Raw genomic sequence first — 14386 nt, 5'->3', positions numbered from 1 at the left:
CTGCTGGGACTGCATCCCTCACCCCCCAGGGGAAAGACTGAAGTGACTGGGGTGTTTGGGGACTGGCCAAAACACAGTGTATATGGTATCCCTGCAAACATTAGTGTCTGTCTGCAGAGACACAGCAGAGAACCAGTTCCCTGTGACGCCCGGCTCTGTTATATCTGAGGACCCACCAAGTGTTCGTGAGCTACACAGAGTGAGGGGAAATCAGTGGGATTCCAGACACAGAGCCCCAGCAGCTGGACAGGGAGGCCTGCGGGGGTGTGTGGGACCACCAAGGAGGGCTCACTCTCAGCAGAAAATGCAGAGGACCACCAGGAAAGCCAGGGCCCCTATTCTGGAGCAGGTGCAGAGGAGGACATGGAGGGGTTGTCTCTGAATTCTCCGCCGGATGGTTGCCGACCCGGGAAGCTTCATCCACAGTGATTCCAGGGAACTTTCTTGTCCCTGAACTTGATTCATTTTTCACAGAGTCAGGGGTGTCCCTGTTCCTCCAACTATTTAAGGACCAGCTACACAGAAATACTTCTTCATGACCGCGTGTTTTTAAATACGAGTTACTACACAAGATATTAAATGTCTAATAACTAATAATACAAGTTTAAAAGCTTGTATTATTATATGCATTATATATAAATATATATTTCACCATTTATAAACATTTAAGAGCCTGAATAGCTCTTGTATTCAACATCCAATCTTCCCTCAAAGATTCTTCTTTGTCAGAAGAATCTGCAATTCCTGATATTCTGAAGAGTCCAACCCACTCCTGTTTCACACAATGCCTTTCACCTGAATAGCAGGAACAATGTGGTATGTTTGGAAATTAATGTCAGTGTATCACTGGAGTTGTGGTGCGCCCCAGAGGACATTTGGCAGGGTTTGAAGGCGGGAGCTTGGCAGAGACCCGGGACTGGGGAGGGATGCTGCATGGTCTGCATGGATTGTGGAACCTGGGGCCAGGTCTCTCTGTGCTCGACCTGAGTCCCCAGGCTGGGACAAAGCTGACTTGATTGTTTTAATGTTTTCATCTTCCCACCTGTACCTGTATAGATAATAAGTATCTCAGCATGTCCTGTGCAATGATAGTTTACCCATAGATAACTGATAGATGTAAAACATACAAGGCAGATATCAAAATTTTCATTGGCTGTATGTCTAGAAGCCTGTTAGTTGTAATTTTTCTCACCATACCAATATAACCAACATACATGGTGCCAGAAAAGACTGGAACTTCACCAAAAGGTTTCTAATGTGTGCAATTTTTTTGACCTGGGATAGTACAACCAGGAAAGGCCCTTAGTGGCATTGAGAAACAAAAAGCCCCTGAAGCTGGAAAACCTGACTACTGATCAGTGATGCTTTCAGAGAGTAATCTGGATCAAAAGGGGGAAATGTGAAACTAAAAGGAACAAAAACCTCAATTACATCCCGTTAGGAGGCCGGAAGGGGGAGCTCTCCTACCCGACAATGCTAACTTACACCAAGAGAAGACGGATGCTGCCTCTTTTTTCCCAGCAAGAACTCAGCCCATGAGAGACTATCACAGCTCAGCCAATGACACCCATGGACTCTGGGTTTGCTGTCACCCTCAAAGCTTCCTTTTCCCTTTTATAAGTGTGTTTGCCTCTACGTTATTGCTGGGAATTTGCATGTGGCTCACCATGGCTGCAGACCCAAACTGCACGTCTTTGTTGATGTCCAATAAACCCATTCATATAAAGAAATAACTAGCAATCCATTTGGTTTAGCTCAATAATTCACAAACTCTCTGGCATTTATGTTTGTTCTCATGTAATTTGCTCCGCAGGTCACTGAGGTGGACATCTGTGTCAGAAACTGTGCAGAAATTACTAGATCTTCACCAATAGGTATATCACCTCCTGTCAGGAGCACAAAGTTAAAATTAACGTCATCTCATGTCTTGCAGAATTGTGGTGGCCACACTCTCTCTTATAAACAAGAATCTTCCAGGAATGTCTGTGAAGTGAGGACCACATGAGAAGGGAGGTAGCTAGCTGAGAAACGTTGAGTGCGAATGTTTCTCCATCGCTGGTGTTTATGATTGGGGCTGAATCCACCAGCCTCCAGGGAAGAGGCTGGAATGGAGGGGATGTGTAAAAGCTGGTGGCAGCTCTTATTACAGCCCATCTGTCATGAGTAGCATCTCCATCTCCAGAGACAAGTGCAAGGACCATGTCTCCCTGTATCTAAACAATGTGACCACCAAGTACAAGGCCAAGTATTACTGTGCAAGATTCACACTGAGGGGGAGTCAATGTGGGCCCCAACAAAACCTGCCTGCAGGGACACAGAAGGTGCTGGGCTTCAGGGCATTTCCAGGACCCGCAGGGGGCACTCAGGACCAAACAGCACAAATTCCAGACCTGGGAGCAAATACACAGTGGGTTAAGGAAGAGGCTTCCTGTTGGAATCAGTGATTTTCTTTACAGGCTCTCAGCTGACCCCAGGGACATTTCAGGTTTCCTACCAGCTCTAATTTTATATTTTTTATGTAAACACCAAATGAGGAGGTAACATCATGTGTTTGGAAATGAGATATCACCCCTGAATAGGGACATTTCTTTTAAGTTCCCATATATTTATTTTAATACTGACAAAAGGTATATTCTGAGGGTACTTATGATCTGAGAAAGACCAGCACAGTCCAGTCACTCCCTGAGCTCAGCTCATGACTTCTGCCCTTTGAAAGGCACACACGACCTCCACATGGTTATGAGAATCTCCCATGGACAGCTGCCCCAAGGGGTCTTGTTCTCCCGGATGCACTGTATTCTACCACTGGTCATCCACTGGGGTGGACACTGCTGATCAGGGATTGCCCTCATCTGTATCCATGTCTGCATCTCCTGGATGGGGAAGCAGCCCACCTGAGGGATGCAGCTCTCAAATTTCCACATGAATCAGGCAGGATGATAAGCAAAGGGACATATTCCCATCCTAGCACTGCTGGGGCAGCTTCTGGGCAGGGCTCTGAAAGCAGTTTCGGGGGCCATGTTCTAATATATCAACTTCCACGCAGAGAATCCACAAAGATAATGAGAACCTGCTGGACAGAGACCTGAGCCCTGCCCACCCTCTCCTGTCCGTTGATTGTCCCAGGAAACCAATCTCAACACTGACCTGTATTTCCTACCGTGCATTTCTCACTAAGGCTGTCCTAGACCACGAGCTCCAAGCACTTAGAACCCCTCTCACTCTTCCCAGATCCTCCGCCAAGTGCCAGACACCGTGAGGCTCACTAATGAGTCTCAACAGGAATGGCAGGGCTTGAGAGCAGATTATAGAGCTCTCATAGGTTTGAAAAGAAAAAATGAAATGTCATAAACTAGTGAGATGATGCAAAGTCATGAGTCATGAAAGAAATGTTGAGACATTGGGATTAAAATTTCAAACCTTGTCTCTTTCAAACTCTAGGCAAAGGGGATGAAAGACAAGCCATAGTGTGAGCTAGATTTTCCTCTGATGTCCTTGCTTTTGTGTCCTTTGTTTACTTGGAGATTCCCTAGAGTTTTCATAAAGCAGGAGGGAGATGCATGTCTTGCCTTGATTTCTTGCCCTCTTTTGTAGAAGACCCCTGTTGGTGTGGGGTAGGTGTGGGGACAGGTGAGGCATCTACATCCTATGGCTGAGCTTCCTTTTCCTGAATCTGTGTCTTTGTTGTGACCATCCGAGGTGTTCTCAGTTCACACTCCTTATTGGAGACAGAACGTTCATGGGGGAAAAGGGGATGGGAGCGTGGGGGTTCCCTGTGTAGCATCTATACATATGTAGCCAGTCACAGGGAACATGCAGACACCATCAAAGGTGAGCACAAAAGTAAATGAGGAACATTCACACATTGGATACAACTCAGCACTAAAACCAGTGCCTGCCTGATTCAAACACAGCACACACACATTTCCTGGGACAGGGTGGGAAGGGGGTGGAGTGGGAGGGAGGAATTACAGAGGAGCAACGGGAAAGATTTTGGGGTGAAAGATGGAGTCACTAGTTTGGTGTCTGTGATGTTTCCATGCTGTACACACATGCCAATACTTTAAAAAATATACATGGTAAATATGTGCACAGTCTTATATGTCAGTTAGAACTCGACACTACAAATAACCAAATGCATGTACAGAGAAGGAGCTTTAGAGACACAGATGGTGTCACTTGAATGTCAGACACCAATGTACCTGCATGCGCCTTGTTCCTCTACACATCCTCTAGGAAAACACTCAATAATAAATACAGCGAAGGAAGACCCAATCTCATTACACGGAGAGGGTTCTGCATTCCTCACTGGGTACCTCTTCTTGTGGCTTGACGTGGGTTCTGAGAGCAATCGGGTTCAGTGGCAAAGAGCATAGGCTCAGATCCTGGGGCTACCCTCACTACATATGAGATGTTGAAAATGTACCCCAGTCCATCTGTACTTCTGCTTGTAGTTATTCATCTAGAAAATTGTATCTGTGCCTCCAAAATCAGCTGGAATGCACACGTCTGCTCTCAGACACTGTCCTCTCTAAAGAGACCACCCCCACGATTGCTGTATCATCAGAGGACATGCAAATAAGGTCCTCCCTCTGCTGATGAAAACCAGCCCGGGCCTGACCCTGCAGCTCTGGGAGAGGAGCCCCAGCCCCAGGATTCCCAGGTGCTCTCAGCCAGGGATCAGGACTGAACTCAGATGACACATCATGGAGTGTGGGCTGAGCTGGGTTGTGCTTGCTGTTATTTTACAAGATGGTTTATGGAGAACAAGAGATACTGAAGATGTGAGTGGATATGATTGAGGAAAAGAGTGGATGAGTGACAGTGTCCTGAGCAGGAGGTCTCTGTGTTTGCAGGGGACCAGTGTGAGGAGCAGCTGGTGGAGTGTGGGGGAGGCTTGGTGCCACCTGGGGAGACTCTGAGACCCCCATGTGCAGCCTCTGGATTCACCATTAGTAGCTCCTGGATGAACTGGGTCCACCAGGCTCCAGGGAAGGGGCTGCAGTGGGTCTCATGCATTAATAGTGGTGGTAGCACACACTATGCAGATTCTGTGAAGGGCTGGTTCACCATCTCCAGGGACAATGCCAAGAACGTGGTGACTCCACAAATGAACAGCCTGAGAGCCGAGGACACGGCCGTGTATTCCCGTGTGAGAGACACAGTGCTGGGACGTCTGTGTGAGCCCAGACACACACCTCCTGCAGGGAGACAGGAGGGGGACGCAGGAGGTGCTCAGCACACCTCCCTGGGGCAGCACATAGGATTCAATACTTTTGCCTTCAGCCACAGGAGCAGGTGCAGATGGTATTTAAGGGCTGGTTTCCTGTCAGGAGCTGGGGCTTCCTCTCCATAGAGCAGTTCTCCCTGGGGAACATCTCTGGACCCATACTTCTGTGCTTACACATTCACCGTGATGGTTTTTGAAATAAAGGAAACAAATGTCTCAGTATGAAAGGCAGAGAGTCACAGTTAGAGATGCAGATTTTCCCTTGTCTAAATCTCCTCTACATTCAGCCATTGCAAAAGTATCACAGTGGATTTCTTGAGTTGAACAAGAGGAAAACATAGGCACAACACTCTGTGACATAAATCAAAGCAAGATTCTTTTCGACCCACCTCCTAGAATCATGGAAATGAAATCAAAAATAAACAAATGGAAACTAATGAAAGTTAAAAGCTTTTGCACAGCCAAAGAAACCATAAACAAGACAAGAAGACAACCCTCAGAATGGGAAAAAATACTTACCAATGAAGCAATGGACAAAGGATCAACCTCCAAAATATACAAGCAGCTCATGCAGCTTAATACCAAAAAAGCAAATAATCCAATCCACAAATGGGCAGAAGACCTAAATAGACATTTCTCCAAGAAGACAGACAGGTGGCCAACAAACACATGAAAAGACGCTCTACATCACTAATCATTAGAGAAATGCAAGTCAAAGCCACAATGAGGTACCACCTCACACCGGTCAGAATGGCCATCATCACAAAATCTAAAAGCAACAAATATTGGACAGGGTGTGGAGAAAAGGGAACTCTCCTTCACTGTGGGTGGGAATGTAAGTTGGTAAAGCCATTATGGAAGACAGTTTGGAGGTTCCTTAAAAAACTACAAATAGAACTACCGTATGACCCAATAATCCCTCTACTGGGCATATACCCAGAGAAAACCATAATCCGAAAAGAAACATGTACCATAATGTTTATTGCAGCGCTATTTACAGTAGCCAAGACATGGAAACAACCTAAATGCCCACCAACAAATGAATGGATAAAGAAGATGTGGCATATATATACACAATGGAATATTACTCAGCTATATAAAGGAATGAAATGGAGCTATATGTAATGAGGTGGATAGACTTAGAGTCTGTCATACAGAGTGAAGCAAGCCAGAAAGAGAAAGACAAATATTGTATGCTAACACACATATACGGAATCTAAAAAAAAAAGAAAAAAAAAAAAGATGGTACTGATGACCGCTGTGACAAGACAAGAATAAGGATGCAGATACAGAGAATGGAATGGAGGACATAAGTTTGGGGGCACAGGGGGCAAAGGGGAAGCTGGGATGAAGTGAGAGAGTAGCATAGACACATTTACACTACTAACTGTAAAAGAGCCAGTGGAGAGTTTCTGTATAACAAAGGGAGATCAACTCAATAACGGGTGACACCTTAGAGGGCCAGGACAGGGAGGGTGGGGGGGAGTTGTGGGAGGGAGGGAAATTGCGGATATGTGTATAAATACAGCTGATTGACTTTGGTGTAATTCATAAGCTGGTACAAGAGTGTAAAGCAATTATATTCCAATACAGAGGTTAAAATATATATATATATCAGTATAATTTGAATTTAAGGAAATCAAGAAAACAAAACAAACCAAAACAAACCAAAAAACAAATCAAAACAAAAACATCGTCCCCATACTCCGGATCCTGCTCCATCAGTCTTTCCCCGGTTTTGTCCCCTGAAAGCAGCCCTGCGAGGACGAAGATTCACTTTTCATGAAGTGAACACAGTGGTGCATTCGTGGCTCACAGCTCAGCCTGAAACATTCTTTAATGAAGGAATACGAAAGCTTGTTGACAGATGGACAAAGTGTATTGAAAAGCAAGGAGATGATGTCAAAAAATGATGTACTTGTCTTTGCTAAATGTTAATTAAAATAGACTTTAGAGCCAGAGGGCAGATAATTTTTGGCTCACCCTTGTATTTCCTTCTATATGAATGTGAATTAGCCAGGGACTCCTGCACCCCACCAGCTCATATGAAGTCCAGGTCAGGTGCGGGCATCTGTTCCAGTGCAGCTCCTGATTCCACCTGCAGAATAATGGGCTCACCTGGTTCTAGGTGTTCGATGACAGCCCTTCCTCTCCCCCATCCCACAGAATCTTGGCTCAGTTTTCAGGTCCAGACTACAGGCTCTAGGCTTGTCCTGTGACTCTTGTTCATCCTGCTCTAGCTGACTCTCCTATTATCTACATTCAGGCAGGCAGGTTATTTATTATTTAATTTACTCTAGTGATATTATTGAAATGATAGAAGCAATATGGGACTCGGTTCACAAAATGCTATGGAGGAAAGGGCATCTCACAGACAGCAGGTTCTACATCAGTCAGTGTACAGGTGAGATCACTGGTCTGAGGGAGCATTTACCTTCCCCAGACTCACAGGTGTGACATCTCAGGCCAGAGTGGAGCCAGGGTCACATGTACAAGGGTGTCAGTCAGAGATGGGGACTCACCTTGGACTTTCTGTTCCCAGGAGATAAGACACCACGGATGACGCTGATGACAACATCCCACACCCCTGGCAAACCCATTATACAGTTCAGACACGCTGTGACTACCTGATTCCCAGCTCACATCCTTGCAGACTGAGATGCAGATGCTGAGGCTACATCCTCTGTTCCCATAGTCAGACGGGATGGAGCTGTGCTCTGCTCTCCAGCTCTACATACTCACATGACCTCAGGCCCAGTCCCAGCACTCAGGGACCCAGGGACTCGGGAAAGCTGCTTTCAGGTGGAATTTTCAGGGAACCTGCTTTCTGAGGTGGGGGCTTTCCTCTGACCATGACACTCTCATCCTCTGCAAGCCATTCACTGTGAAGGTTCACTTCCAAGTATCGTGCCTGTTGTCTCACCCAGGGTGGTGGGGACTATGTGAACTGAGCTCCCATGTCACTGTCAGACACAGAGAGAAAGAAATAATCACTTCTAGGAAGAGTGAGCCTGTGCACGGTGACCAGGACACAAGCATAGCATATGGGAGGGTTGAGCAGCGTCCAGGAGTGTCTGTTCTCAGTCTTTGGTAACCTTGGGGTTCCTCAATGTCCATCCACAAGGAGGGGGTCCTGAGGTTCCCGGTGTCCCTGCAGACACTCAGTTGTGCACAGAAAAATGCTGGACAGGCTACTGGCCAAGGCAGCCGTGTTGCAAAGATGTCCATTTCATCAGAAACGAACACCTTGTCCACAAAACTAAGTGTATGTTTAATTGTTATGTAAAAATCCACCTCCGGAGCAGCTCAGTATAATATTTAAGCTGCTTCAGATGAAGAAATGCTCACCTACATTAAGTGAGACACTAAAGAATTTGTGAATTAAACATTCAATTTTACCCAACTAACGATTACATAAAGGTTTTGTCCCCAATATTTGCATATCAAGGAAATAAACATTAGCTACCATAGGAAGCAAAACATAAGAGTTTGTGTGTAACTGTGCGACCCTGAGTGTGTGGTGGGTATTTGATAAGTGAAGATAAAAACCTCCACGGGATTAAAGTCTATTCCCAAAATCTACAATTGAAGTTGGACAAGAGCTGGTTTCCTGACCAGCCCTTCAGCATCACTTCATTCCTGGACAAAGAGGCCCCCGGGCATGGGGAGGGCACCAGGTGGGGCTGAGTTCTCTGAGGGCACAGTCAGAACACCCCTCACAGGGGCAACTCCAGACACAGGGACCTCCCTTCACTACTTTCTGCTTTTTATACAAAGGTCCCTCCCATATGCAAATCTCCCCTTAGGCCACCAGGTAAAAACAAAGCACCAGTTCCCATAAATGCAGGCTTCTCCTCCAGCTTGAGGAGATTTTCTGGGAGGCGTGAATCTCATCTGCAAGAAGATGAATCCACTGTGGTTCTTCCTCTTTCTGCTGTCAGCTCCCAGAGGTGAGTGTCTCGGGGATTCAGACAGGAACACACGGGGAAGCTGCCTCTGAGCCCAGGAGTCATCGTGCTTCTCTCTGTCCACAGGTGTCCTGTCCCAGGTGCAGCTGCAGGAGTCGGGGCCCAGCCTGGTGAAGCCCTCGCAAACCCTCTCCCTCACCTGCACGGTCTCCGGATTCTCAATAACCAGCTATGCTGTGGGCTGGGTCCGCCAGGCTCCAGGAAAGGGGCTGGAGTGGCTTGGTGCAGGTTATAGTGGAAGCGCATATTATAACCCAGCCCTGAAGTCCCGGCTCAGCATCACCAGCGACACCTCCAAGAGCCAAGTCTCCATGTCACTGAGCAGCGTGACCCCCGAGGACACGGCCGTCTATTACTGTGCAAGATGCACAGTGATGGGTAGTCCCTGTGAGCCCAGACAAAAACCTCCCTGCACGGGGGCCCATCCCCAGCAGGGGGCGCTCAGGACCCACCGAGTACAAAGCTGAGCCCAGGAGCAGGTGCAGGGGGTAAGCTGGGTGGGATGCTTCTCAGAGCCTGCGCTTCCTCTCCCTGCTCAGGAGCTCCACCAGAGACCCTCTTCTCTGTCCTAATGTCTCAATGTTGTGGTTTACGTCCTGCTCAGAAAGGTATGTATTTATACATTTTAATTTTTATATTGAAGTCAGGTTGATATTATACACACACACACACACACACACACACACACACAATGCCCAGCAGGTAAGATTGTTTTTTTCTCTTTATATTTCTTCTTTTTCTTTTTTTCCTAAAGGGTCAGAGGACTGGTCAGTTATAAATTTAATGTGCTTTTCAATGTGAAATGTGTCTACGACACTACTTCAAGTCGCCAATGGCTTACTCTTTGACCACACTCTCCTAAATTGCCTCCTACCTTCATTAATTGTTACACACTCTTTATTTTGAAATATTTGAGGCATGAAAAAGAGGCCTGTATACATAATCATACTCTGGTAATATAAATTATATATGTTATGTAATTATATCGCGTCTTCTTACAGGGTCTCAATACAGCACTGAAGCTCACCATTATTTTCCCGGGGAGTCTGAAGCGCGAAGCTGGTAAATGTCCTGAGAAAGCCCAGGAGACTATTCAACATTATAATTATTTTTATTTGTTTTTTGGTTTTGTGCATTGGGAAGGAAGAGTCAGACCCTCCTTTCATCACCTGCACAGAACAGCTGGCGTCTGCGGCATGCAGTGCTGTAGACGCTAATGCCAGAGTCACCCAGCACTGCACGTGCAGTGCCCCTCATTACACACAGATTCCACAGTTGCAGCTTTTATTACCACCCACAATACATACTGTCATTTCCTCATCATTCAGGGACATGTACAGTGTGGCCAGTTCCTTGAAGCACTCAACACACACACACACACACACACACACACACACACGTCCCCATCTGAGGTCAGTGAAGGTGATACTCTCTTTCTTTGTTTCAACTCCTGTCATGAAAATGAGCACATTTCTGGCCCAGTTTAGTGGCGAGATTTTCACATTTCTGCGGTTTTGGGCAATTGTTGAACGTAACCCCAGGCACAGTGCTGAAGAACAGTCTAGTGTCCCCACACACAAATGGCAATGAGTGGACTTAGGAGAAAATATATGTGCCAGGTCAGCTGCATTCAGACATGAGTTATATGGCCTTGGGCTGTGAGATTGATATTCGTGTTTCCAAGAAAAATCTCATGCAGAACATGAAGACAAAACTCACTGTTGCATATTGGAGGCAGCCTTGGAACCTTGGCTTAATTCCACATAGAGCCGGGCAAGTGGAGACTTGTGGCCAAGACGAGGGTGGGGTGGAGCAGATGGAAAATTACTAACAGAAGAAATAAAGGCTACGAGGATTCTGGTTCCATGGACTCTAAAGGATTCTTGCTAAAGGGAGACCAGGGTAATGAGATGTTTTGTGGATGAGAGGAGGTTTCATGGATTTGAAAAAATATTGAGGGTGAGCAGATCTCACGGGTGGGGGATTCTCATTTTGCTGACTTAGCAGGTTCTTGATAAAACCTGGAGATGCAAATACAAACACAGAAACCCACAGGTGATGCCACGTTGAGCAGAGAATTTCAAGGAGCCCACTGGCTAAGATATGTTCAATGATATTTGTCATAGTTAAGAAGAGTAATATTGAACATGCAAGGAAACCAGGGATGCACTCACGCGTGCGCACACACACACGTGACCACCTGAGGCCTCAGTGAGAAGAGGCCCATCTGCAAGCAAAGGAGAAAGGCCTGAAGAGAACCGCAACCTCCTGACACCTTGATCTTGGACGTCTTGCCTCCTGGTCAGAGTGAAATACATTTCTGTTCTTTAACCCCCCAGTCTGTTATCCTGTAATGTCCACACCAGCCAACTAACACCCACATGATAGAGATGCAGATACATGTATAAGGAAATGTAAGCAAGATGATGGGAAGGAAAATCATCCATCCTGCAGGGGCGACTTGATGGTCATCCCCCGACAGACATGCAGGTGCCTCCTGTAACAGGCTTCAGAATGCATAATAGGGTGTGGAATGATTGCTGGACAAATTGATGTCTGAATTATATTGGTTTGACTATAAGTTGGAAATGAGTAATATAAAAATGGATTAAAATTAACGTGCAATGTTTCTTATAAAACACAGCTCAAATTTTCAAGACAGGGTGTTTTAAAGTATATCCAAAATTCATCACGGGATTGCAAAGTAAAGCGTTGTGGACATAGGATGTGAGGTGAAGAATTAAGATACATAACAACAAAATAGTAGAACACGTACTATTGAACTGTGTTCACTGCATTTGTAATAAAGATGCCAACACAGTGTGAAGAAGCGTGTAAAGATGGGTGTGTGACTAAAGAGAAGAACACAGCACTTGTTTCTCAAGCACCTCAGAGTTAGAGCAGATACAGAGCAGGTGTGCAGGGAGCAGGGAGGAGGCCCAAGGAGGCTGGGAGGGACGAGAGCAGGAGGGCAGAGGAGCCCAGCTCTAGGCGTCAGTATCACATGTGACCTCAGGACGTTTTCACAGGAAACCCTGGGAGGGAACAGGAGTCCTGCTGTGCTGATGGTCACCCCCCTGCCCTCTGCCTCTCCCTTGTCCACACACTCCTGCTCTGGAAGCAGAGACCCTGTGCTCAGTGAACAGAAGCTGTGTCCACCCTGGATCTCAGGCAGCACTCTCCTGCAGAGCCCCAGAGAGGGACCAGCCATGAGCATCTTTATACAGAAACATGCCCCCACCTGCTCATCACACCCTGGGCTCAAGGGGAGACACAGCACCTGTGCTACTCAGAGTCAGGGTTCTCATCTTCACCAACGTAATTCTCTGCAAGTCAAAGATGTAATCCATAAGCACATGAAAACCTTCTGACCATTCCTCCTCTTGATTCCTTCTCCCTGCTGTGAGCATCTCCTGGCTCTGAGGAAGGTGGAATTACGGGGTGACGGCTGTGAAGTGGGTGTCTCATGGTTTCTCCTTCCCCAGGTGTCCTGTCCCAGGTGCTGGTGCAGGTGGTGGGCCCAGGACTATGGAAGACCCTCTACCTCCCATGCTTGGTCTCTGGTCCTCCATCACAGACAGTGCTGACTGCTGGGACTGGATCCCTCAGCCCCAGGGACAGGGCTGGAGGGACTGGGGTTTCGGTTCTGGGAAGCACAGGGTGCATCCTGTCTCTCCAAAAGGCCTCTGCACCTCCAGAGACACATCACAGATTCAGGGGTCCCCGCAGCTCCGTCCCGTGAGGACCCAGGACTCAGCCCTGCGTTCCTGCCCCAGGAGGACAGGGAGAGGTCAGGGTGCATCCAGACACCCCCTCCCTGCAGGGACCGCTCCCGCCACCAGGGGGCGCGCAGGTCACCAGGCAACCAGAGGACAAGTTTCAGGGCAGGTGCAGGGGATGTCCCGGGGGGGTTCCTCTCAGAAGCTGGGGTCTCCCCACGGGACCCTTGCCTCCCCCACAGGCTCCATCCATCGTGATTCCAGGGAGCGTCCCTGTCTCTGAACGTGGGACGTTGTTTCGTGGAGTCAGGTGTATCCGTGCTTCCCCGTCTATCTTGCCACGGGAGTCTTACCAGCTCGTCTCTGCCAGTGTTAGTGCCTCTGTGTGCAGGTCAGGGTTTTCCATCCCGTGGACAATAGAGGTTGGCCGTTTTGGAGGAGCTTTTAGATAAAACATCAGAAAATGATCCATTCCAGAAATTACTGATAAACTAGACTCTGTTAACATTAAAAACGTGTGTCTCACCAAAGACACCATTCAGGAAATGAACAGACAAATGTGCACAAGGAGAATGTTTTTCCAAATCATATATCTGACAAAAGATGGTGTTCATAGTGTATTAAGAACTTCATATACTATGTGGGGAGCCCTGCACCCGTGCACCTCAGGGCTGGGCCCCAGGAGCAGGGCAGAGGGAGGCTGGGGAATCAGGGGCTCCTGTCAGGTTCAAAGGTGACATTATTATGAGCAAACGTGTGCTACGAACCCTCTTCATTTTCCCTCCCTGAACTCCAGCTTCGCACATAACAGGAGACAAAGGCAGCAGGTTGGTTAACCCTCTGTCATCATCATGTCAACACTGAAAGAGGCTGGGTGACACAGGGGCAGTGTCACTTCTTTAGTTTCAAAGTTTTCTTTGTATAAAAGTGTGGTTATTTCTGGTGTGATTAGATTGGGTCCTCTGCAACATGCCATGAGCTGGCATAAGAAAGGACTTTGCACAGCGCATCGTAGACAGAATAATAAAACTTCCAACATCACTAATCAAGGGTCCTCCTTGCCTGCACCTTCCTCTGCTTGGGATGTTGTTATTCAGATTACAGTAAGGTCGTAGGTAGTTAAAATAAAAATATATATACTGCAAAGGACCATTCTTTATATTGTGAGCATTTTAAACCAATATACATAAATTAAGTATGAAAGTATACGTATGAAGTTTTGACACTTGCAGATCTATAAAAGTGCGGATTTTTAGAAATCATCTGAACACATGCTAACCACTTTAATATGTACTAGAAAAATGCATGAGATTTGAAATCGTCCAGCATTTTTTCTTATGCTTAGGAAGTCTTGTCCTGTTTTAACCTGATTTCAGTGTGTCTCATAAACCAGTTGCTGCCCTAACCCAGATTCACATATTGAGTGACTGGCAGGAAAGAGACCTCACCCAGGCACAGAAAGACCACAG

General features: G+C 46.8%; 1 gene segment (V, D, J or C); it reads left to right on the top strand.

Moving 5' to 3' along the window:
• Positions 1-9107: 9107 nt before the first annotated feature.
• On the top strand, positions 9108-9665 carry LOC130852040 (immunoglobulin heavy variable 4-38-2-like). The segment is given in 2 exon segments: positions 9108-9180; positions 9265-9665. Coding segments are annotated over 2 exon segments (447 nt in total).
• Positions 9666-14386: the final 4721 nt, after the last annotated feature.

This window comes from Hippopotamus amphibius, chromosome 4 (assembly GCF_030028045.1).
Source record: "Hippopotamus amphibius kiboko isolate mHipAmp2 chromosome 4, mHipAmp2.hap2, whole genome shotgun sequence".
Lineage (NCBI taxonomy): Eukaryota > Metazoa > Chordata > Mammalia > Artiodactyla > Hippopotamidae > Hippopotamus > Hippopotamus amphibius.
Note: the sequence above shows the minus strand (reverse complement) of the source record. Positions and strands in the feature narration are given on the sequence as shown.